General features: G+C 36.5%; 6 protein-coding genes across 13 annotated transcripts; 4 read left to right on the top strand and 2 right to left on the bottom strand.

The window, feature by feature from the left end:
- Window positions 1–58: 58 nt before the first annotated feature.
- LOC108089236 (proteasome subunit alpha type-1) lies at window positions 59–1,231 on the bottom strand. The gene is made up of 3 exons (XM_017187397.2): window positions 1,125–1,231; window positions 431–1,066; window positions 59–371 (listed from the first exon to the last, which is right to left on the bottom strand). The coding sequence occupies exons 1-3, from the start codon at window positions 1,125–1,127 to the stop codon at window positions 156–158; spliced, it is 855 nt and encodes a 284-aa protein (XP_017042886.1). The 5' UTR covers window positions 1,128–1,231; the 3' UTR covers window positions 59–155.
- Window positions 1,232–1,640: 409 nt separating this feature from the next.
- LOC108089217 (NPC intracellular cholesterol transporter 1) lies at window positions 1,641–8,482 on the top strand. 4 transcript variants are annotated; one of them, XM_017187371.2, is made up of 12 exons: window positions 1,641–1,728; window positions 3,398–3,508; window positions 3,916–4,086; window positions 4,150–4,303; window positions 4,410–4,486; window positions 4,543–4,761; window positions 4,819–5,011; window positions 5,211–5,530; window positions 5,591–5,881; window positions 5,938–7,324; window positions 7,386–8,252; window positions 8,316–8,482. In XM_017187371.2, the coding sequence occupies exons 2-12, from the start codon at window positions 3,416–3,418 to the stop codon at window positions 8,396–8,398; spliced, it is 3,855 nt and encodes a 1,284-aa protein (XP_017042860.1). In that variant the 5' UTR covers window positions 1,641–1,728; window positions 3,398–3,415; the 3' UTR covers window positions 8,399–8,482. The 4 variants fall into 4 exon arrangements, with proteins under 4 accessions (XP_017042860.1, XP_017042858.1, XP_017042859.1 ...); XM_017187369.2 differs by having other exon boundaries at window positions 1,662–1,761; XM_017187370.2 differs by having other exon boundaries at window positions 1,678–1,919.
- Window positions 8,483–8,668: 186 nt separating this feature from the next.
- Window positions 8,669–11,185, bottom strand: LOC108089277 (ATP-dependent RNA helicase DHX33). 3 transcript variants are annotated; one of them, XM_017187454.2, is made up of 5 exons: window positions 11,072–11,185; window positions 10,123–10,981; window positions 9,984–10,059; window positions 9,143–9,925; window positions 8,669–9,079 (listed from the first exon to the last, which is right to left on the bottom strand). In XM_017187454.2, exons 2-5 carry the CDS (start codon window positions 10,953–10,955, stop codon window positions 8,696–8,698), a joined length of 2,076 nt encoding a protein of 691 aa, XP_017042943.1. In that variant the 5' UTR covers window positions 10,956–10,981; window positions 11,072–11,185; the 3' UTR covers window positions 8,669–8,695. The 3 variants fall into 3 exon arrangements, with proteins under 3 accessions (XP_017042943.1, XP_017042944.1, XP_017042945.1); XM_017187455.2 differs by having other exon boundaries at window positions 11,087–11,185; XM_017187456.2 differs by having other exon boundaries at window positions 11,096–11,151.
- A 426-nt stretch (window positions 11,186–11,611) lies between these two features.
- LOC108089116 lies at window positions 11,612–12,618 on the top strand. The gene is made up of 3 exons (XM_043208816.1): window positions 11,612–11,841; window positions 11,900–12,121; window positions 12,279–12,618. The coding sequence occupies exons 1-3, from the start codon at window positions 11,685–11,687 to the stop codon at window positions 12,452–12,454; spliced, it is 555 nt and encodes a 184-aa protein (XP_043064751.1). The 5' UTR covers window positions 11,612–11,684; the 3' UTR covers window positions 12,455–12,618.
- A 170-nt stretch (window positions 12,619–12,788) lies between these two features.
- On the top strand, window positions 12,789–15,439 carry LOC108089275 (alpha-N-acetylgalactosaminidase). 2 transcript variants are annotated; one of them, XM_017187450.2, is made up of 6 exons: window positions 12,789–13,051; window positions 13,796–13,953; window positions 14,020–14,194; window positions 14,262–14,693; window positions 14,762–15,124; window positions 15,188–15,438. In XM_017187450.2, exons 2-6 carry the CDS (start codon window positions 13,802–13,804, stop codon window positions 15,305–15,307), a joined length of 1,242 nt encoding a protein of 413 aa, XP_017042939.1. In that variant the 5' UTR covers window positions 12,789–13,051; window positions 13,796–13,801; the 3' UTR covers window positions 15,308–15,438. The 2 variants fall into 2 exon arrangements, with proteins under 2 accessions (XP_017042939.1, XP_017042941.1); XM_017187452.2 differs by lacking the exon at window positions 12,789–13,051 and adding an exon at window positions 13,073–13,145 and having other exon boundaries at window positions 15,188–15,439.
- A 2,526-nt stretch (window positions 15,440–17,965) lies between these two features.
- Window positions 17,966–19,140, top strand: LOC108089129 (spaetzle-processing enzyme-like). 2 transcript variants are annotated; one of them, XM_017187245.1, is made up of 5 exons: window positions 17,966–18,184; window positions 18,251–18,293; window positions 18,346–18,524; window positions 18,580–18,891; window positions 18,952–19,140. In XM_017187245.1, the coding sequence occupies exons 1-5, from the start codon at window positions 17,968–17,970 to the stop codon at window positions 18,981–18,983; spliced, it is 783 nt and encodes a 260-aa protein (XP_017042734.1). In that variant the 5' UTR covers window positions 17,966–17,967; the 3' UTR covers window positions 18,984–19,140. The 2 variants fall into 2 exon arrangements, with proteins under 2 accessions (XP_017042734.1, XP_017042733.1); XM_017187244.1 differs by having other exon boundaries at window positions 18,580–19,140.
- Window positions 19,141–19,936: the final 796 nt, after the last annotated feature.

Here is a 19,936-nt window from a genome sequence, read left to right as displayed (position 1 = left end):
AAAACGTTCTCTGCTAGATTTATTTTTTAAATCCATATTGATCAAGTTTTCGAACTTGTCTGTTTTAAGATGTATGCAAATGCATGAACAATTTTATTGTATCCTCCAATCTTACATTCTTAATGGTTAAGATGCTTTCACATTCCTATAAGAGCCTAAGGACGCTGCTCGGTGGCAACAAGGACCTGAGGTTCGCGGGGTCCCTGATCTGGTTGGTCTGAGGTGGATGGGCGGTCATCATCGTCGTCGTCGCCTCTGGGAGGATCAGCTGGGGTGCCCTTCTCCTTTGCCATCTTAAGATATTTCTCGTTTTCCTTCTCCGAAAGAATTTTGAATGGCTGATTCTTACCGACGATGGCCACCGTAATGTTCTGAAAATGAGGAGATTGAATTAATACTGTCTACACAATTCCATGCTCAATAAACTTACAAACTGAGCTGAATTCTCTTTGCTCTGGTGCTCATCGGTGGGCAGGGACCCGAGAATAGCAAGAATGCCGTGACAGATGATATCATCATTGGAACAGTCCAAGAATGAGCCAAGATTGCGTTCCAAATAGGTGCGTGCACTTTGCGACCGTGATCCAATCGAATTGGCTTTACAATTATAAAAGATCGCCGATGGCGTGACTTGGTAGATGTGCGGACCGTTTTCATCATAGCCGGCTACCAAAAGACCCACTCCATACGGACGACGATCGTAGCGCTGAGTGGTAGTCTGCATCTTGTTTCCTAGGTTTGTGATCAGCCGGGAAACCGGATAAGTGGAATCGTACGAGTGCTTATAGTTTAAACACTCCGAGCGCAAATACCGGCTAAGCACACGGGCGTCCGCTGTAATTCCCGCAATAGATATACCCAAGTGATCATCAATTGGGATTATCTTGCGCTGGGAGGCCGAGAGCTCTGATGTCGGCTTGCACAAGGCAACCAACACGGCGGTTTCTCTATTTTTCAGACCCACAGTTGCGGTGCCGAGTTTCACGGCCTCCATTGCGTACTCCACCTGATGTAGGCGTCCTTGCGGACTCCACACCGTAACATCGCTATCATATTGGTTGCGAAACTGAAATCAACACGGTAAGTTTGTTACAAAAGCACAGAATCAGTAATAAACACTTTACCATGACTTTTGAAATGCAAGCCGCAGAGCTGAATGATGACAAGTAGAAATACACGATAGTTAGTTATGGCCCGCCATGGGAAACAAACAAACAAAGTATCGAATAAAGTGACATTGTAGGCATTGTAGAATAAGCTTCGAAATTGGAACGGTGGGAAAAGCATTAGCGGGGCTCGCCACTTTTTAAAGTTACAAAAACTTTGTGTGATAATTTTATAAATAGAAAACATAATAAAAAAATCCGTATAAAGCAAAAGCTTATGGAAAATGTATTAGAGTGCTAATGTAACGGGACCTTATACTTCTCTCTCGATACGATTGCATTTAAAGTTTATATAGTTAATTAAAATTGATTTTGATTTTATAAAATTAAAGCAAAGAAATATTATTTAATACCGCCGGTTATAACTTTAATATTTTTTCTTGCTGTTCCTTAAGAAATTTTACGTGTTCCACTCCCAAATTTCCAATGGACGACCGCAATCAGTGTGTATCGACTACAATCGATTGTTTAACCAATAAATCTGATAAGTAGTCAGTGAGAGTGTTTACATTTAATTGTATATTTCAGTTAGATTTCACTCTCTCCTGTTTTGGGAACGGGGGTTAGTAGCTCCGAGTTTGGATGGTTGACAAGGGTATATTCGTGATTCATTCATAGACGTAGTAGTACAATCGAACAAATGTGTCTTCGTTAAAGTGTCGGAAATCAAACTATTGTGAAAAAAAGAGAAATCTTAGTCCGGGCTTTGCGCATAAAACGGGATAATTTAATTAAGTAAAAAACGTATCTAAGGTGACTTCATAGAAATGCTCTCACACACGTTGATACATATGCTTCTGCACGAATAAGGAGAACAAAGAAAACATTTTTATTGGTTCGGCGCAATACTATGTTTACAATTAACGATTTCTGTGGAAGTGATAGCATTGTGTACTATATCGAGTGCCCTTCGCATCGGGCTACTGGTCATTGTCATATCTCATGTACAGGACTGTTTATTTAATGCAGTGACATCCGCTTCGCGATACGATATTTCAGCACAAATAAATAAAACATTGAATCCCGAGAATTTCGATTTGCTGATTTTCTTATTCTCGACTTAACAATTCGGTTAATACATTTCCATACAACAGAGAAAACAGAAAAAAGATACGGGGCAGTTTATAACTTCCAAAGAAGTTGGGGATTGCACCGTCAGCTGTATATACATACATAATATAAAAACATAATGGAAAATACCCCCTCCATTAACAGGCAACCAGTTGCATCATCACTTTCACAGTCAGTTACCGACAGCCATTTACCGACAATGAGTTTTAGCGCGAAATTTAACGTATCAATGTCAAAGGCCGTAACTTGCTTGAATATTCAGTTTTTTGGTTGCCTGGTTTCAATTGGTTGTGATAAGACATCAAGGGTATTTCTTTCAATAGTATTCAAATTACCATAACTTATTTACCGTTGAAGAAGATATTTCAGCTGGATGTTGAATTTTGAAAATGAAATTTCATTTTTAAAAACCATACATATGTATACATTTGTCAATTTGTTAATCTTAAAGAAAACCAAAGCCAAAACATTTCTCAGTTTATGTTAGTCAAATTTATAAGTTCATCTTTTCACTCAAAAGCCTAACTCACTCATACAAAATTAAAAAAAAAATATTTACTAACATTTTTTATTTGTAAAAGTTTTATCAAGTTTCGACAATAAAATTCTATGAAATTGTAAATAAACATTATCTTTTATTTTGGAATATTTTGTTAATTGTCGGAACATGATTGTACAAGCAATTATCCGAAAACCCACCCACCCGTATAATCAACACAGTGTTCGATTACATTAGAACCGCTTCAACTGAAGTGTGGCAATAACTCAGTTTCTCATTAGGGTTCTGTGGCAGCAATTCTATTATTAGGACATTTGCTTATCTGCATATTTGCGGGGTCATCTGCCAAGCTACTCAAGAATTGATTTGCTATTTCTCGCAATTCCAAGATCCAAAGTGTTTCGACAGACTGCGCTACACTATCTCCTTTATTATTGTATTCCAGAATAAATGTTTACTTAATGTGTTTCCAATCGGTTTCTTGTACCTATAAGAAACATTTACATTATCAAGACGCACACCTACAATTTGAAGTTGCTTGAATGGGGTTTAATATGTTAAATCAAATTCAATCATTCAATTTGTTTAATAAATTGAATTATGAAAGTATAAACATATTTTTTGACGGTTGCACTGACTGTACAAAATGTTGTGCTTACAGATATGCCATTGTGATAGGATGATTTCAAGAACCCCACCCAGGAGTACTCCTTTTGGAGTACACATTCTCTTTGCCGCTGTGCTCTTTACGTTAATTCAATCATCGAAACAGGTAACTGACATTCAACTTGATTATTTGAATCTAAAATAAAATCAGAATAAAATAAATTCAGTTTCAAAGTATTGCAGAAATCAATAGTATAATTTTCTAAGATTTGTGAAAACCAGATGTTACTTTTAATGTTTATGGAGCTGCTGCAACTTGTATATCTGTTAGTGCGAAAAAGTCAAAACAGATGCAAGCCTATTAGAATAATTAAAACGAAAGCCCAAGGTGGCTTTTATGACGTTTTTACCATTTAAAATATATTTACAATACAGCAGAAAAAGCTTAGCCACACGGTATAGTTCAAAAATCATAACACCAAATAAATTTAATGTGGTACTTTTTAGTTTACTTTAGTAATATTAAAATAAGCTTTATACAAGTAATTTAAACTCAATCTTTTCGAATTCAAGGACTGTATTTGGTATGGCGTGTGCAACACCAACGCATTTCAGCACAGTCAAAATTGTCCATACAATGGAACTGCAAAGGAAATGCCTTCAGATGGCTTGGATTTGATGAAGCATCGATGTGGTTATTTGCTGGAGAACAGCAACAATAAATTTTGCTGCGATAAGACCCAGGTATGAGTAAAAGTTGTTTTGCAGTCGAGCCACATCTGTAATATTGCCATATACAATTGCTAGGTGGAACTTTTGAATAAAAATGTTGAGCTAGCCGGTCATATCCTGGACCGGTGTCCTTCGTGTATTGAGAACTTGGTTCGACACATTTGCCAGTTTACTTGTTCACCACATCAATCTGAATTCATGCGTGTGGTGGCTACGGATAAAAATAAAGGTAAATAACACAACAAATATAATATTTGATCGAACGTCCCCCAAAGGTGTTAGACTCTTAGAGTCACTTAGACCCGATTAAAAATAATTTTGTAATAATCTTTTAGATGTTGAGTACATAACTTCCGTGGATTTGCATGTTTCGACAGAGTATGTCAACAAGACTTATAAATCATGCTCTCAGGTACGATTTAAACAAAGTAAATATATGACTATCATTTAACGAATCCCTTATTATAGGTTTCTGTACCCCAAACCGGTCAATTAGCATTTGATTTAATGTGCGGAGCTTATCCAGCATCTCGCTGTAATCCTACAAAGTGGTTCAACTTTATGGGAGACGCCACTAGTCCTTACGTTCCTTTTCAAATAACGTATATACAGCATGAGCCCAATTCAAAAAGTGATGAGTTTAAGCCCTTAAACGTGACAACCGTTCCTTGCAACCAAGCGGTGAACGTAAGTTTTTAACTTGTTAGCAATACCTTCAATTTATTAAATACATTTTCCTCGCAGAGCAAATTACCCGCTTGTTCGTGTACAGACTGTGACCTGTCCTGTCCTCAGGGACCTCCAGAGCCACCACCCCCAGAACCATTTAAAATTGGAGGACTAGACGCCTATTTCGTCATTATGGCAGCTGTGTTTATTGTTGGAGTCCTGGTATTCCTAATGGGATCGTTTCTATTCACACAAGGTTCGTCATTGGGTGAGTTAATGTATTGCATGCCTACAAAATCTCAATAAAGTAGAATATTTTTGTTCTGTACGGCGAAAAAGTATTCTTTATTGCTTTGTAAATGTTTACTAACTTTGAAAAAATAACCTATTTTTTCTCAGTGACGTTTTACATGCACACCCTTTATTACTCCTTCAACTATAAAACTAATCGATATATGCATTTTCAGATGAGAATTTTCAAATCGACGGCAATGATGTTTCCGATGAAATGGCCTACGGAGAGAGCGATACATATTTTGATAAGCTGGGCGCTCAAACAGAATATTTCTTGGAAAGCTTTTTCACGAAATGGGGAACGTTCTTTGCCAGCAATCCTGGGATGACTTTAGTTGCTGGTACAGCACTCGTTGCGGTTCTGGGTTATGGCATAAGTTGTATAGAAATTACTACGGATCCGGTTAAACTTTGGGCCTCGCCCAATTCGAAATCCAGACTGGAAAGAGAGTTTTTCGATACCAAATTTTCACCCTTCTATAGACTTGAACAGGTAAGCTTTATAAAAAAATGTAAATGTAATGCTAAATTAATTATTAAATTTTTCTTTCAGATAATAATCAAAGCAGTAAACTTGCCGCAAATTGTGCACAACACTTCAAATGGCCCGTACACCTTTGGTCCTGTGTTCGACAGGGATTTCCTATCTGAAGTGTTGAATCTCCAAGAGAGCATAAGGAATATAAACGCGAATGGAACAATGTTAAAGGATATATGCTTTGCCCCCTTATCCGATGACGGAAGCGAAATCGAAGTTTCCCAATGCGTTGTTCAATCAATTTGGGGATATTTTGGCGATGACCCAACCAGATTGGATGATCACGACGAGGAAAATGGATTTAATGTAAGTCGAAGCTTTTATTTAGATATAAGAATATTAACACAGATTGGCTATTTTAGGTAACCTACTTGGATGGCTTGTACGCCTGCATAAGTAATCCGTACTTATGCTTAGCGCCCTACGGCGGTCCTGTGGATCCAGCAATAGCTTTCGGTGGTTTTCTACCACCTGGAGACCAACTTACGGGCAGCACAAAGTACGAGTTAGCCAATGCTCTGATTTTGACGTTCTTGGTCAAGAATCATCACAATAAGACAGATATCCAACCGGCCTTAAAGTGGGAGAAGAAGTTTATAGAGTTTATGGCTAACTATACGAAAAACAACAAGTCGGAGTACATGGATATTGCGTTCACTTCAGAAAGGTCAATAGAAGACGAGCTTAATAGGGAGTCCCAGTCAGATGTCCTAACTATTTTGGTATCCTATTTGATTATGTTTCTGTACATCGCGATTTCACTGGGACACGTTAAGGAATTCAAAAGGGTCTTTATCGATAGTAAAATCACCCTGGGCATCGGTGGTGTCATCATTGTATTAGCCTCAGTAGTTTCGTCCGTTGGCATTTTCGGTTACGTTGGATTGCCAGCTACTCTGATCATTGTAGAAGTTATACCCTTTTTAGTATTAGCCGTCGGAGTGGATAACATTTTTATCCTAGTCCAGACTCACCAGCGCGATCAACGCAAACCTAATGAAACGCTCGAGCAGCAAATAGGTAGAATACTGGGTCGCGTTGGACCCAGTATGCTACTCACTTCGTTGAGTGAAAGCTTTTGCTTCTTTCTCGGTGGCCTTTCCGATATGCCCGCGGTGAGGGCTTTTGCCTTGTACGCCGGCGTAGCCCTTATCATTGACTTTTTATTGCAAATAACCTGTTTTGTAAGTCTATTTACACTAGATACCAAACGCAAGGAAGAGAATCGAATGGACATTTGCTGCTTTGTTAAAGGAAAGAAACCTGACAGTGTAACTAATAGCGAGGGTCTCTTGTATAAATTTTTCAGTAGTGTCTACGTTCCCTTTTTGATGAAGAAAGTGATTCGAGTTAGTGTAATGGTCATCTTTTTTGCATGGCTCTGCTTCAGTATTGCCATTGCGCCTAAAATCGATATTGGACTCGATCAAGAACTAGCGATGCCGCAGGATAGCTTTGTTTTGCATTATTTCCAGTCGTTGAACGAGAATCTCAACATTGGTCCGCCAGTGTACTTTGTCCTCAAAGGTGATTTAGTGTATACGAATAGTACAGATCAGAATTTAGTTTGCGCAGGTCAATATTGCAACGACGACAGCCTTCTTACGCAAATATATTTAGCAAGTAGACACTCAAACCAAACATATATCGCTCGCCCGGCATCCAGTTGGATCGATGATTACTTCGACTGGGCGTCGGCTTCTTGTTGCAAATATAGGAAAGATACTGGAGATTTTTGTCCGCATCAAGGTAAGTCTTACTACAAAAAAAAAAACTCACAAAATGATCAATCATTTTTGAACTATTTCAGATACTTCCTGTCCCAAATGTAATATCACGCAAAACTCACTCCAACGGCCAGACAACAAGGCCTTTGAAAAGTATTTGCCGTTTTTCCTGAAGGACAATCCGGACGACCAGTGCGCTAAGGCCGGTCATGCCGCTTATGGTGGAGCTGTGCGTTACTCCAACAGCCACGATAGACTGCAGATTGAGTCCTCGTATTTTATGGCCTACCACACCATACTGAAATCCTCGGCTGACTATTTTCTGGCTCTTGAATCGGCCAGAAAGATATCGGCAAATATCACGCAAATGCTACAGGGCAGATTAATGTCCAACGGAGTTCCTATGCAATCGGCCCTCACGGTCGAAGTTTTTCCTTATTCAGTATTCTACGTTTTTTACGAACAATATTTAACCATGTGGTCAGACACGCTACAGAGCATGGGTATTTCAGTTCTTTCCATTTTTGTTGTTACGTTTGTTTTGATGGGCTTCGACGTTCATTCCGCATTAGTTGTTGTGATAACGATAACCATGATTGTTGTTAATTTAGGAGGTCTTATGTATTATTGGAACATTTCATTGAATGCTGTTTCGTTAGTTAATCTTGTTATGGCTGTCGGAATATCGGTAGAATTTTGTTCGCACTTAGTGCACAGCTTCGCTATTTCGAAATCAGTTAGTCAAATCGATCGGGCAGCTGATAGCCTTTCGAAAATGGGTAGTTCCATCTTTTCCGGAATTACGTTAACCAAATTTGCAGGCATTTTAGTTCTAGCATTTGCGAAAAGTCAAATATTTCAAGTGTTTTATTTCCGCATGTATTTGGGAATTGTAGTTATTGGGGCGGCGCATGGCCTTATCTTTCTGCCAGTTCTATTAAGTTACATTGGTAAGTAAATTTAACCGCTTCATTTTTACATGTCCTATATCGCCTTCTAAATTTACTTTTCAGGGGCTCCTGTTAGTAATGCTAGATTAAGATATCATAGCCAGGCAACTGTGGAACACGAGACAGCTCTCGCGGGAATTCTTTAAATAAAACCCACAGTTGTATTGTAATAATCTCAAAAATATTTTAAATGTTAAATGGTTAAGGTATAATAAACAATAACAAAATAATTTCGAGTGTTAAATATTTTTTGTTAAGTTTATTATTATTTCGTAAAACAAAATAAAGAAAGACTCGAATACCAAAGAATATCGTATACTTGTTTGATATTTTTAATTTATTCTAATTTTAAGTTCAAGGTCAATTACTCGACTGAATTATTTTATCCCCGACAACCAGTGAAAAGAAGATACAGCGTGTTTTTAACATTTTTGTAGTTTATTTTATCTTCTTGGTATAATTTTAACAAACGGCACAACCTCCTGAATTAATTCGATGGATATTTCTGTCACTTGGCGGAGAAATGTTTGTTCCGTCTGAACGATTTCAGTGAAGAGTATGTAGCTAGGCTTGTACTTTCCATGCAAAACACTTGACGGATGAATCTTGGCCCTGATGTTGCCGGAAACGGTTAAGTAGAATCCATCCCGTTGCAATACGGCAATGTTCTCAAAAAATCCATTTAAAATGCATTTTTTAAAGCTTTCTATATCATCAGAACTGTTTAATTGCAAATGTAGCCTCCCGCAAATTTCTGCCAATTGGCGACAAACATTTCGGGCATAAGTTAGACTACGCAAATTTAAGAAATTGTCGTGACACCACATCTGAAATGAAAACAAAAGAAAATAGTGATTATTAAGTTTCTTATGATTTTGATTATAGTATACCTTTGGCTTTTCTGATTTTAAAAATGCATTGAATACATTGAGTAGCGTCAAATGATCTCCATGTTTGGACTGAAACTTGGCATGAGCTAAAGCAGCCGTTTCATTTTTATCGCTATTCGAGACAAAAACATGATCACTCGATAGTACAGAGACTAGGTACAGAACTTCCTGCATGCACCCGAATGATGGTGCTGACATCAATAATTTGGAGTATTTGGGGTCCAAGGGAAACTGAACCATTTGCCATCCCAAAGGTGTTATATGCGAGACTAATCCAACTTTAATAGCTCCAAGGGCTTCCAGCGTTTTATAGGCACTCCTCAGTCCTTCTTCGAGTGGAGCGTCTAAAAAGTCAAAGTTATTGCAATCAATGTCCAAGGCAAGAAGTTGCAGCACCATTGAAGTTGGATTGGTTCTTAGGATTTCTGGTTGAGTAGCATCTGCAAACGAGTCCATTTCTCTTTTTGTGTATGCTCGATAACAAGTTCCATCCGCATCCCGACCTGCTCGTCCCGATCTTTGCCAGGCTTGTGCCCGGGATATTCGAACTGACTTTAAGACGTCCAATCCGTCGGCGGTATTAAATGATTTTTCCTTCACAAATCCACAGTCTATTACACAACGGATACCCGGTATGGTAATCGACGTTTCTGCTATATTTGTGGCCAATATTACTTTTCGAACGTTGGGCGGTGTTGGTACAAAACACTCTAATTGTTTGACCTGAGACAACTGAGCGTACAGCGTAAATACGCGGAGATCCGTGGTTCCAGTCATATCAATCTGGGATAATGAAGAACTCATGTTGATTGTTTTGCTGGTTCAATTGAAGAAGACTTACCTTTGCAAGTTGGCGAATTTGCTGGGCCAATGATTCAATTTCCTCTTGTCCTGTCAGAAATATTAAAACGTCATGGCTGTAACATCAAAAGATATTAAATATATTAATTCATAGTCATAACTTGCAGATTGGTACCTACTTTCTTGGCGTGGTGCGGTGAATGTGGAAGAGAGTTACCAGCACGGTGTGAACGTAGTCCTCGTGCTCCTCTTTGGCGTGCATCACACGAACTGGAAAGGTCCTGCCCTCCAGATACATTCCTTTGCAGTTGAAGTACTTTCCAAAGTGATCGATGTCCATTGTAGCAGAGGTAACAACCACCTTTAGATTGGCCAGCCTTTTCCTACGTCTCTCCTTCTGGGCTTCTTTTACTAGTCCGAATAAAAGATCGGCATTGACCGTCCGTTCGTGAGCTTCGTCCAGGATAATCACAGAATATTTGAGCATAAGACGATCCTTTATAGATTCTCGAAGCAAAACTCCATCGGTTAGAAATCGAATCTTTGTGTTATTTGAGGTGGCATCCTCGAAACGAACCGTATAGCCCACCGTATCGCCAATGTTTCCTGATAATTCTTGTGCAACACGACGGGCAACCGTTATTGCCGCCACTCTTCGTGGCTGAGTGATACCAATCATCGCATTTTTGGCATAACCAGCCTGCAAAAGGAACTGCGGAATTTGGGTGGTCTTTCCAGATCCCGTCTCACTCATTATAAGGACGGTATCGTTAACTTCCAGTTCCTTTAGAATTCTTTGGCGGCAATTATAAACGGGCAACGATTTCTGATGTTGTTCAATGGAGGTCCTTTTACTGGTCAGTAAAACTGGAGGTATCTGTTGTTTTATCTGGGATTTTTTCTCACTAACAGGACTATTCCCTATGGAATCATATTTTCGTTTAATCGAGAACTTCACCGGGGAAGGACCTCCTGCATCACCTCTGCTGGTGGCCAAGTATTTGGAGTCCATTATCTACACTTATCGCAGCACGTTTCCTGGGGAAAATATGTAAACAATGATAATAAAGTCAATAAGAAGTTCTGTGGTTATATTTTTGTACAAAAACAGTGTCATATTCCGCTCACAGATATTTTTCCAACCTGTACCACCTATTTCAATTATATCAAACTTCAACCCGGGAAATATTTTACAAAAATTAGAGACAAGACGAGATAAAAAGCAACAGGCGTGCGGATAAGGATAGGGTTGTCAAACATTAGAGAAAAATGTGGCCATCAAATTTAAATCAACTTTTTTTCAAAACAAAAAATACCAACTCTTAGTTTTGATTTTTAAGTTATTTATTTAAATCAAAAAACAACATAGAGAATTGCATTTAATATTTTTGAACACAAGATATATTATTTATTTTACTTTCTTTAATAAACGATTTTTTTTTAAATGTACTGCAGACATATTCTTAAAATTATTTAAAAATTCAGTATATTACAAGTATAAAACGTGATTCTAAGGAAACAATATTTTCTATAGTTTAGATGTTGCCTATACTGCTGTAATTTTTGGTTGAATGCTTTTTCAGATAACATAAAAGTCAATTTATTTAGCGGGAAATTTAAAAGCCAACAAGTTAAATAATTCTATCCAATTAATCTAAGGTTTTAAAGTTCTTTAGACTCGGTCACACTGTTTTTAAAAACAACAAGCAACCATAAAAAAATTGGGGAAATATTTACAATTATGAAGTCTGAAAAACTGAAAAGAAACTTTTGGGTTTCCGCTGAGATAGAATGCATGCTCGACTTGATAAAGGAAGTTAATAACTGCCAAGGAGCCTTGTCTACAAGCACAACACAATATACATTTATCCAAATTGCAAACCAAATGAAGAAACGAGGTTTGATTTTTTCGTCAACATATAGACAATTAATTAATGGTTCTTACTCAATAATTAGGATTTCCGAATAAATCGCCCACACAAATCCGAAGAAAGTGGTTTCAAATGAAGAGTGCTTATCTATGCTATAAGAAGGGCAAAGTTGATCGGCTATTTCTAATCCCCGAGAAATTTCGTAATGTTATCGCCCAGTTTGTTGAAAGTGGTGAAAAAATTGGACGTTCGAACTTGTCAACAATTTCGACAGGAACTCCGGCTATAATGCAACAAAGCCAAGAAGGTGTGTACATGTTAATATTAAAAAACTATGTCATTTCAAGCTGTTTTAATTGGGGTTTAACGTTGTGGTACAATCTCGATTAAAGTAAATATTGATTCGATGATGCAAGGACATTGTTTACTTAAATTTTTATTAACGTTATATATCCCTTATATAGTTCTTTCAGATGAAGACACTTCTGTCATGGATAAATTCTTTAATCAAATCAGAAGGAACAATAAAATGATCAATTCTGAGTATCTTAAGTTGGAGGAATCATTACAGCAATATGAGCAAAAATGTCAATTCATTCGAGACAGGAATCTCATAAATCTTATAGATATTTATAGTTAATTCGATTTCTGTTATTAAATTAGGATAAATTGTCTTTAAAATATTTCATAGAATTAAATAATCTGTAATACAAACAAGGCAATGAAAAAACCTTGATTTTATTTAACTAAAATAAATAAATAAAAAAAATGTATAGTTTAGAAATATTTTTAAACAAATGAAAACCAATGACCATTTAGTTTTCTCAGCCGATTTCGAACGAAAGAGCTCGCATATTTAAAGCATACGCTTAACCCTCATGGTAACAACAGGTTTTTTTTTTAATGGGCTCCCATACATATCTACATATGTATGCACACGTATTTATGTACCCAAATATGTTCTTAATGCCACATAAATTGTTCTTTAGACGTCTGCAACTAGCTGCTCAACATGATTTAGAAACGATTAAAAATTGAACTTTTTTAAATTATTTTGTAATTACCTTACCTCATTTAAAGTAATATGTTTAACTCCTATACCAATGTGTAACTAAAAATTGAAGGACTTAGCAATCGAAAAGCCCGAGCTAAGCTCTTATTAGCTTCGAGAAACCGGCTCAAATGCGAAAAACTCAATTACTTAATTGCGCTGCAAATATACAAATAGAAATCATTGGTATGTACCATACATGTCTGTTTGCAAACTAGTTTATTTTTTTCTTTTAAGTGTACGGACGGATAAAATTGTCAACAATTAAATTTGGCTAAGAGTGCGTTATTGTGTATACAATTATTCTATACCAGCCTAAATATTTGTTATACTGTTAATTGAAATCATTATTTAAAATTGGCTTCTTTGCTTAGATACGTGCATATGATAATTATTTCAAACAGCATGGTGTGAATTGGTATATAACGTTATTGTTATTATGCTGTCTTTCTTTGTTGTTATTATATCGGGTACAATGAAGTGAGAACAATATCGGTTCATATTTAGAGTCTTACCTCTGCTCTTCTAGTAAGCCAGATCGTTTTCTCTTTTTCCTCTCTTTAAATTACCTATTGTTCAACAAACCTGCTATTCAGCGTTGCCAGACTTTTGACATATCTGTACAAAACATTAAAATCGGCAATATGCAAACCTTTTAGATATTTTAAGCAAGCCAACATGCCGGAAATAGTAACGGAAGAAAGGGGTTCATAGTTCCGTTTCGTACAGCACATGTCATAAACCAATATAGACGTGCCAAATTTAATTTATGTGTGGCATAATTCCAGGCACTTTAAACTGTTTTTAACTGTCGAGATGTGTTTATCTCGAGTGCCTAGTACCTGTGTCTAATACTTGGCATTCGATACCGCTCCGCGGTTCGCCATTAGCCTTGACAAATGAAATTATAGTTCATTTTCTTATTTTTAGAAAACGATGCTTTCTATTGTTTGGATTATTTTGTTAAGTAGCACTTTGACAAAGTGTTTAGATAATGGGCTCGCAAAAACTCCGCCAATGGGATGGCTTTCATGGGAAAGATTTCGATGTAATACTGACTGCATAAACGATCCTGATAACTGCATAAGGTATTAATAATGTTATTATGCAATACTTTTTAAAATTAAATTTCCTTATATTTGATTTGCACTTAGTGAACAGCTTTTTCAAACTATGACTGATATCGTCGTTGCTGATGGTTATGCATCCGTTGGCTATGAATATATAAATATAGATGACTGCTGGTTAGAAAAACACCGCAGTCATGATGGAAAGTTGGTGGCTGACCGAAAACGCTTCCCCAATGGAATCAAAGCTTTATCTGATTATGTGAGTCAAATAATAAGATGTAAATATTAACGCAAACTATTTACACATGAACTTTTGGTCCAATAAGATTCATTCCAGAGGCCTCAAGTTTGGAATATACGAGGACTATGGTAACTATACTTGTGCGGGATATCCTGGGATTATTGGTTATGAAGAGAAGGATGCACTTCTGTTTGCGGAGTGGAATGTAGACTACGTAAAACTTGATGGCTGTTATGCACTACCGTATGATATGGATCATGGATATTCGACATTCGGAAGGCTTCTAAATAGCACAGGAAAATCTATGGTATATTCGTGCAGTTGGCCTGTTTATCAAATTTATGCCGGAATACAGCCGAACTACTCGGCAATCCAAACGCATTGTAATCTCTGGAGAAACTATGATGACATCCAGGACTCCTGGGCGTCTGTTGAAAACATAATCGATTACTATGGCAACAATCAAGATTTAATAGCTCCTAATGCGGGTCCTGGCCACTGGAACGATCCCGACATGGTAGGTTTTATTAATATACATATAAATAAAAATCTATCATCTCATACTTTCTTTCTTCTAAATTTCAGTTAATTATTGGAAACTTTGGACTAAGTTATGAGCAAGCAAAAACACAATTTGCCATTTGGTCGATTTTGGCTGCTCCCCTTTTGATGTCAGTCGATCTAAGAACGATCCGTCCGCAATTTAAGCACATTTTACAAAATAGAAAAATAATAGCTGTGGATCAAGATCCACTTGGTATACAAGGCAGGCGAATTTACAAACATAAGGGGATTGAAATTTGGTCAAGACCAATTGGACCATTATACCAAAACTTTTACTCGTACGCAATCGCCTTTGTAAATAGAAGAACGGATGGAACTCCTTCAGATATATCAGTTACTCTAAAAGAGCTGGGTCTTATTAATTTTTCAGGATACAGAGTAGAGGTATGTTATTATTTATATTGAATTCGATAAAAACGTTGTATTAAAACATCCATATTATTTCAGGACCTCTATGAGAACGTCGATTATGGCGTGTTATACCCCAACACTAAAATCAAAGTTAAAGTAAACCCCTCTGGAGTGGTAATGCTAAAAGGAGAAGTTCAGTTTCCAGTTGACCTGTAATAAAGTTTGTAAAAAAGGATTGCCCTTTCAACATGCTAATTACACTACGTTGTCAATAAATTTTAATCCACCCCTACTGGGTTAGCGACTGACTAACTTACGCACCGATTTATAAATCAAGTTTTTCGTCTAATGTATTAAGTCAATAAAACACATTTTTTGCCAAATTTATTTTAGTATGAAAACAAATAATATTTAAAACAAGAAAGGAAGCTAGTTTCGGCAAGCCGAAGCTTATATACCCTTGCAGTCATTAAATATGTCGAACAAAATGCATAAAGGTTAATCAACATCGAAGCTAAGACGATTTTTCTGTTCATTTTCCACATTTTCGACTATAGATCATATGGGAGCTATATGATATAGTCGTCCGATTTTGATCAAATTTAATTCGTAATTCAAGAGTCGTTAGAAAACATTACACTGTGCGACAAAAAAATGTTTAAGTTGATTTTTTCTTATTTTTCACTTCTACTAGTCAAAATAAGAATACAAGTTTTTGGATTTGTTAATATCAATAGCCAATCAGCTTCTACGCACACTCAAATGTCCCAAAAACGCGTGTTTTTGCATATTTCACAGCCTTATAATCACATATTGGGAAAATATTTTTTCACCGTTATAAGCGTTTTATGCAAGTTCAATATCTATTAATTAAAATGTTTTAAGCAAATATACCGTTAGGCTTTTTAACAATGCTTTAAAATTTTTTCTCCCAGCTCTATACTCTGGGCGACTACGTATGGAACTTGTTACGCGAGAATACCTCTGAAAAAGCCAAAAAAATCTGAAAAAAAATTCACTTTAAAAAAAAAATAATAGTTTATTGGAAGTAAAAAAAAAATAATATTTTGTGTTAATTATTTTCATAATAATAATTTCATAAAATTTATCATAAAACAAGAAAGGAAGCTAGCTTCGGCAAGCCGAAGCTTATATACCCTTGCAGTCATCAAATATGTCGAACAAAACACATAAAGGCTAGACAACATCGAAGCTAAGACGATTTTTCTATACATTTCCCATATTTTTGACTATAGATCATATGGGAGCTATACGATATAGTTGTCCGATTTTGATCAAATTTAACTCGTAATTCAAGAGTCGTAAGAACACTCTATATTCCAAAAATCATACTTTTCTGATGAAAAACAACGATGTTATCAATTTATTTCCATTAATTCTATATATAATTTTCGATCTCTCCTATGGCAGCTATATGATAGAGTTATCCGATTTTGATCAAATTTAATCCGAAATTCAATTACAGTTAGAAAACGCCATCTTGAAGAATTTAAGTCGATCTGATGAAAAACAACAGAGTGAGAATTTTTTATTTCATTCTCTTGTATTGGAGCTATCCGATATAGTCGGCCGATCCGGCTCGTTCCGACTTATATACTGCGTGCAACAACTACACAACTTTTGGGAAAGTTTCAGCACGATAGCTTTAAAACTGAGAGACTAGTTTGCGCGGAAACGGACAGACGGACAGACGGACAGACGGACAGACGGACAGACGTACATACATATTTCGATTCTGCTCGTGATGCTGATCAAGAATATATATACTTTATGGGGTCTGAGGTGTCTCCTTCACTGCGTTGCAAACTTCTGACTGAAATTATAATACCCTTTTGCTCTGCAAGGGTATAAAAAGAAATCCTATCACTAAGAAGGTGGCATAGATATTTTTGTGCATAATTTATGCATCTTAACCGAAAACAATCAAAAAAGTAACTTAAACAAACATTTCGTTAAATTTTGTCGCACAGTGTTATTATCCAAAAAACATGCTTATCTGATGAAAAAGAACGATGTTATAATTTTATTTCCATTATTTCTATATAGATTTTTCGATCTTTCCTATGGCAGCTATAAGATATAGTTGTCCGATTTTTATGAAACTTTTTTCTCAATATAAGAGTTGTTAAAAAACTTCATATTGAAAAAATCATGCTCGTGGGATAAAAAACAACGATGAAACTTTTTGGGAAAGTTTCAGCAAGATAGCTTTAAAACTGAGAGACTAGTTTACATAGAAACAGACAGACGGACAGACGGACAGACGGACCGACGGACAGACGGACAGACGGACAGACGTACATACCTATTTCGATTCAGATGGTGATGCTGATCAAGAATATATATACTTTATGGGGTCTAAGGTGTCTCCTTCAATGCGTTGCAAACTTCTGACTGAAATTATAATACCCTTTTGCTCTGCAAGGGTATAATTAGAATCAAGACAATTTGTTGTAGTTAATTAATGCCTAGCGCACACATACCTATAAAATTTTGGGTGATTCTTGCGAGGCTGAAGATAAAAGTTTATTTTTGTTGTATTGCTTATGCGCGATAAGCAGGGGCGGACGCAGAAAAAAATTTTGGGGGGGTCCGATCAAAATTTGTTTAGTTTATATGGTTAAAAGACCGTGTGCTGTAAGGGAGTTCGAAAAAGTCTGAGATTTTGGGTGGGGTCTGGACCCCCAGGACCACCCCCTGCGTCCGCCCCTGGCGATAAGAAATCACCGAAAAAATATTAAAATACTATGACCATGTTTTTGAGCTTTACTGATTACATATATATTGCGCAATCAGAGTTCTAAATAATCTGCACGTCAAAGCTATTGTCAGTTGGCGATGGTCGATGCATTAAGATGGAGGTCTTCAAAGCGGGAACTGCGCTTTTAGCTTTTCTCTTCATTTGGATCAAGGGAGGATCGTCCTTTGTACTCGAACAAAATTGTGGAACAAGAACACCTTCAGAATTTGCCCCGAAAATTAAAAACGGCGCAGATACATCTGTGTTCGCAAATCCTTGGATGGTAAAGATAAATAGTGAAAGACCTTGCGGCGGTTCGCTTCTCACCTCTCGTATGTATTTCGTCTTTGAATTACTTTTCAATTTATTTAAGTCGATCCAATTTCTTTATTTTGCAGGATATGTTCTAACAGCAGCACATTGCATATTCAACTCTAACATGTAAGTTGTGAGAAATACTTTTTAAAAGAAATTAAGAAATTCCTCTTTGCAGGAGCGTGAGTTTGGGCGAATACGAAATCCAAAATCCCGGAAAACATTGTTTTTTAAATGGGAAGTGCGTACCAACAGCATACAAATTGAATGTTGATAAGAAATTTGTCCACAGGGATTTCTATAACTCAAAAAATGACATAGCTTTGCTTAGACTAGAAAGCGAAGTAGAGTTCTCAGGTAATGATGCAGAATGGCCAACATCGATCTATTAATGTTTGCATTCGCTTTTTAGATTTCGTCAAGCCGATTTGCCTGATCGTCAAAAACAATTTTTCATTCATGCCGTTATCATTTAATATAACTGGCTGGGGAATAACCAAAGAAGAAAAATTAAGCCGGATACTGCAGATAGCCACTGTAGGCTACTTACATAAATCTCTTTGCAACCAGAAATGGGAGGAAATGCGTCTCGATGGATCTCAACTATGTGCAGGCGATTTGAAACAAGGCAACGACTCATGTGCCGGTGACTCGGGCGGACCACTAAGTTCGTCAATAACTTTAGCTGATGGAAGTGTTCGGGCTTTCCAGTTCGGCATTATTAGTAAGGGATCGCACTTTTGTTCAGGTGTTGGTATCTATACTAATGTTGAACATTTTCGAGACTGGATCGTGGATGTGATTAGAAAAAACTAGTACCATATACTCGTTACAAGCTGTTGGAATATGACCTGTGCCGGTTGTGGAAACTTCTACGTAAACTTTGCCACAATACAGACTCTAGGGTCTAGATCTATAAAAAAAATTTGCAATAAATAAAATGGTTCACCTGTCAGTCTGACCTGTTTATATATATACTAGTCTCTCATTTTGTTGTGTTCTTATTGCACGTAGTATATAACTCGGCACGGGACGGATCGGACGACTTTATCGGATCAAACCCATGGCAAATAAAAAAAAACGAAAAACAAAACGCATTTGTTTTGTTGTGACTTTTAAGACACTTGAATTTTGAATTCAATTTTATAAAGATTAGATGACTGGAAAAAAGTGATAACGTTGTTATTTTTAAACATTATTATACATTTAGTGAAAATCTGACGACTATAGCATATAGCTGTTAAAAGTTTAACAAATTAAATTTAAAAATTCTTATTATTTGTTGTTATTCATCAATAAAAAGATTTTAACGGTCAAATGTCACCGAGCAAATATTATATAAGAGCTCGAAAACATGTTATAATATATAACATATGTATAATATTTTTCAGCTTAATAATAAATAAGACTTAACATGTAAAAAAATATTTCTTGATATGGAATGGTACATGACTTCCGGGAATTTAGAGCATCTTTTCAAAACAGAAACGATTTATAAAGTTGGTATTAGTTATAATATGAGCAAAATCTGTTTCGGAGCTACGAATGTGGACAAAGGGCATTCTTCACATAGTCATAAAAGTTTGTAAAGGTCTTGAACAAATAGCTATAAAATTTCTTGATTATTTTTATGTCATTGTTTTTCCTTGGTAATATAAGGTAATCAAAATAAGGACTGATCAATATATTTTTTGAAAATTATATTCGTGGTCTTTATGCAAGATAAATTTGGTATTTATCAAAGAGCAAAACGGTATATTGGTTTTACT

Source organism: Drosophila ficusphila, unplaced genomic scaffold, assembly GCF_018152265.1.
Source record: "Drosophila ficusphila isolate 14025-0441.05 unplaced genomic scaffold, ASM1815226v1 contig_723, whole genome shotgun sequence".
NCBI classification, from domain to species: Eukaryota; Metazoa; Arthropoda; class Insecta; order Diptera; family Drosophilidae; genus Drosophila; species Drosophila ficusphila.
Note: the sequence above shows the minus strand (reverse complement) of the source record. Positions and strands in the feature narration are given on the sequence as shown.

Coding starts and splice junctions, on each gene's coding strand:
- LOC108089217 (XM_017187371.2), top strand. CDS start 3,416: ATGATTTCAAGAACCCCACCCAGGAGTACTCCTTTTGGAGTACACATT. Junction 3,509..3,915: donor TAATTCAATCATCGAAACAG/GTAACTGACATT, acceptor TTCGAATTCAAG/GACTGTATTTGGTATGGCGT. Junction 8,253..8,315: donor AGTTCTATTAAGTTACATTG/GTAAGTAAATTT, acceptor TTTACTTTTCAG/GGGCTCCTGTTAGTAATGCT.
- LOC108089277 (XM_017187454.2), bottom strand. CDS start 10,955: ATGGACTCCAAATACTTGGCCACCAGCAGAGGTGATGCAGGAGGTCCT. Junction 10,060..10,122: donor CACCGCACCACGCCAAGAAA/GTAGGTACCAAT, acceptor TTGATGTTACAG/CCATGACGTTTTAATATTTC. Junction 9,080..9,142: donor TAAAATCAGAAAAGCCAAAG/GTATACTATAAT, acceptor TTTTCATTTCAG/ATGTGGTGTCACGACAATTT.
- LOC108089275 (XM_017187452.2), top strand. CDS start 13,802: ATGCTTTCTATTGTTTGGATTATTTTGTTAAGTAGCACTTTGACAAAG. Junction 13,954..14,019: donor GATCCTGATAACTGCATAAG/GTATTAATAATG, acceptor ATTTGCACTTAG/TGAACAGCTTTTTCAAACTA. Junction 15,125..15,187: donor TTTCAGGATACAGAGTAGAG/GTATGTTATTAT, acceptor ATATTATTTCAG/GACCTCTATGAGAACGTCGA.
- LOC108089236 (XM_017187397.2), bottom strand. Junction 372..430: donor AAGAGAATTCAGCTCAGTTT/GTAAGTTTATTG, acceptor CCTCATTTTCAG/AACATTACGGTGGCCATCGT.
- LOC108089129 (XM_017187244.1), top strand. CDS start 17,968: ATGGAGGTCTTCAAAGCGGGAACTGCGCTTTTAGCTTTTCTCTTCATT. Junction 18,294..18,345: donor TGCATATTCAACTCTAACAT/GTAAGTTGTGAG, acceptor TCCTCTTTGCAG/GAGCGTGAGTTTGGGCGAAT. Junction 18,525..18,579: donor AAGCGAAGTAGAGTTCTCAG/GTAATGATGCAG, acceptor TTCGCTTTTTAG/ATTTCGTCAAGCCGATTTGC.
- LOC108089116 (XM_043208816.1), top strand. CDS start 11,685: ATGAAGTCTGAAAAACTGAAAAGAAACTTTTGGGTTTCCGCTGAGATA. Junction 11,842..11,899: donor AAACCAAATGAAGAAACGAG/GTTTGATTTTTT, acceptor CTCAATAATTAG/GATTTCCGAATAAATCGCCC. Junction 12,122..12,278: donor AATGCAACAAAGCCAAGAAG/GTGTGTACATGT, acceptor TCCCTTATATAG/TTCTTTCAGATGAAGACACT.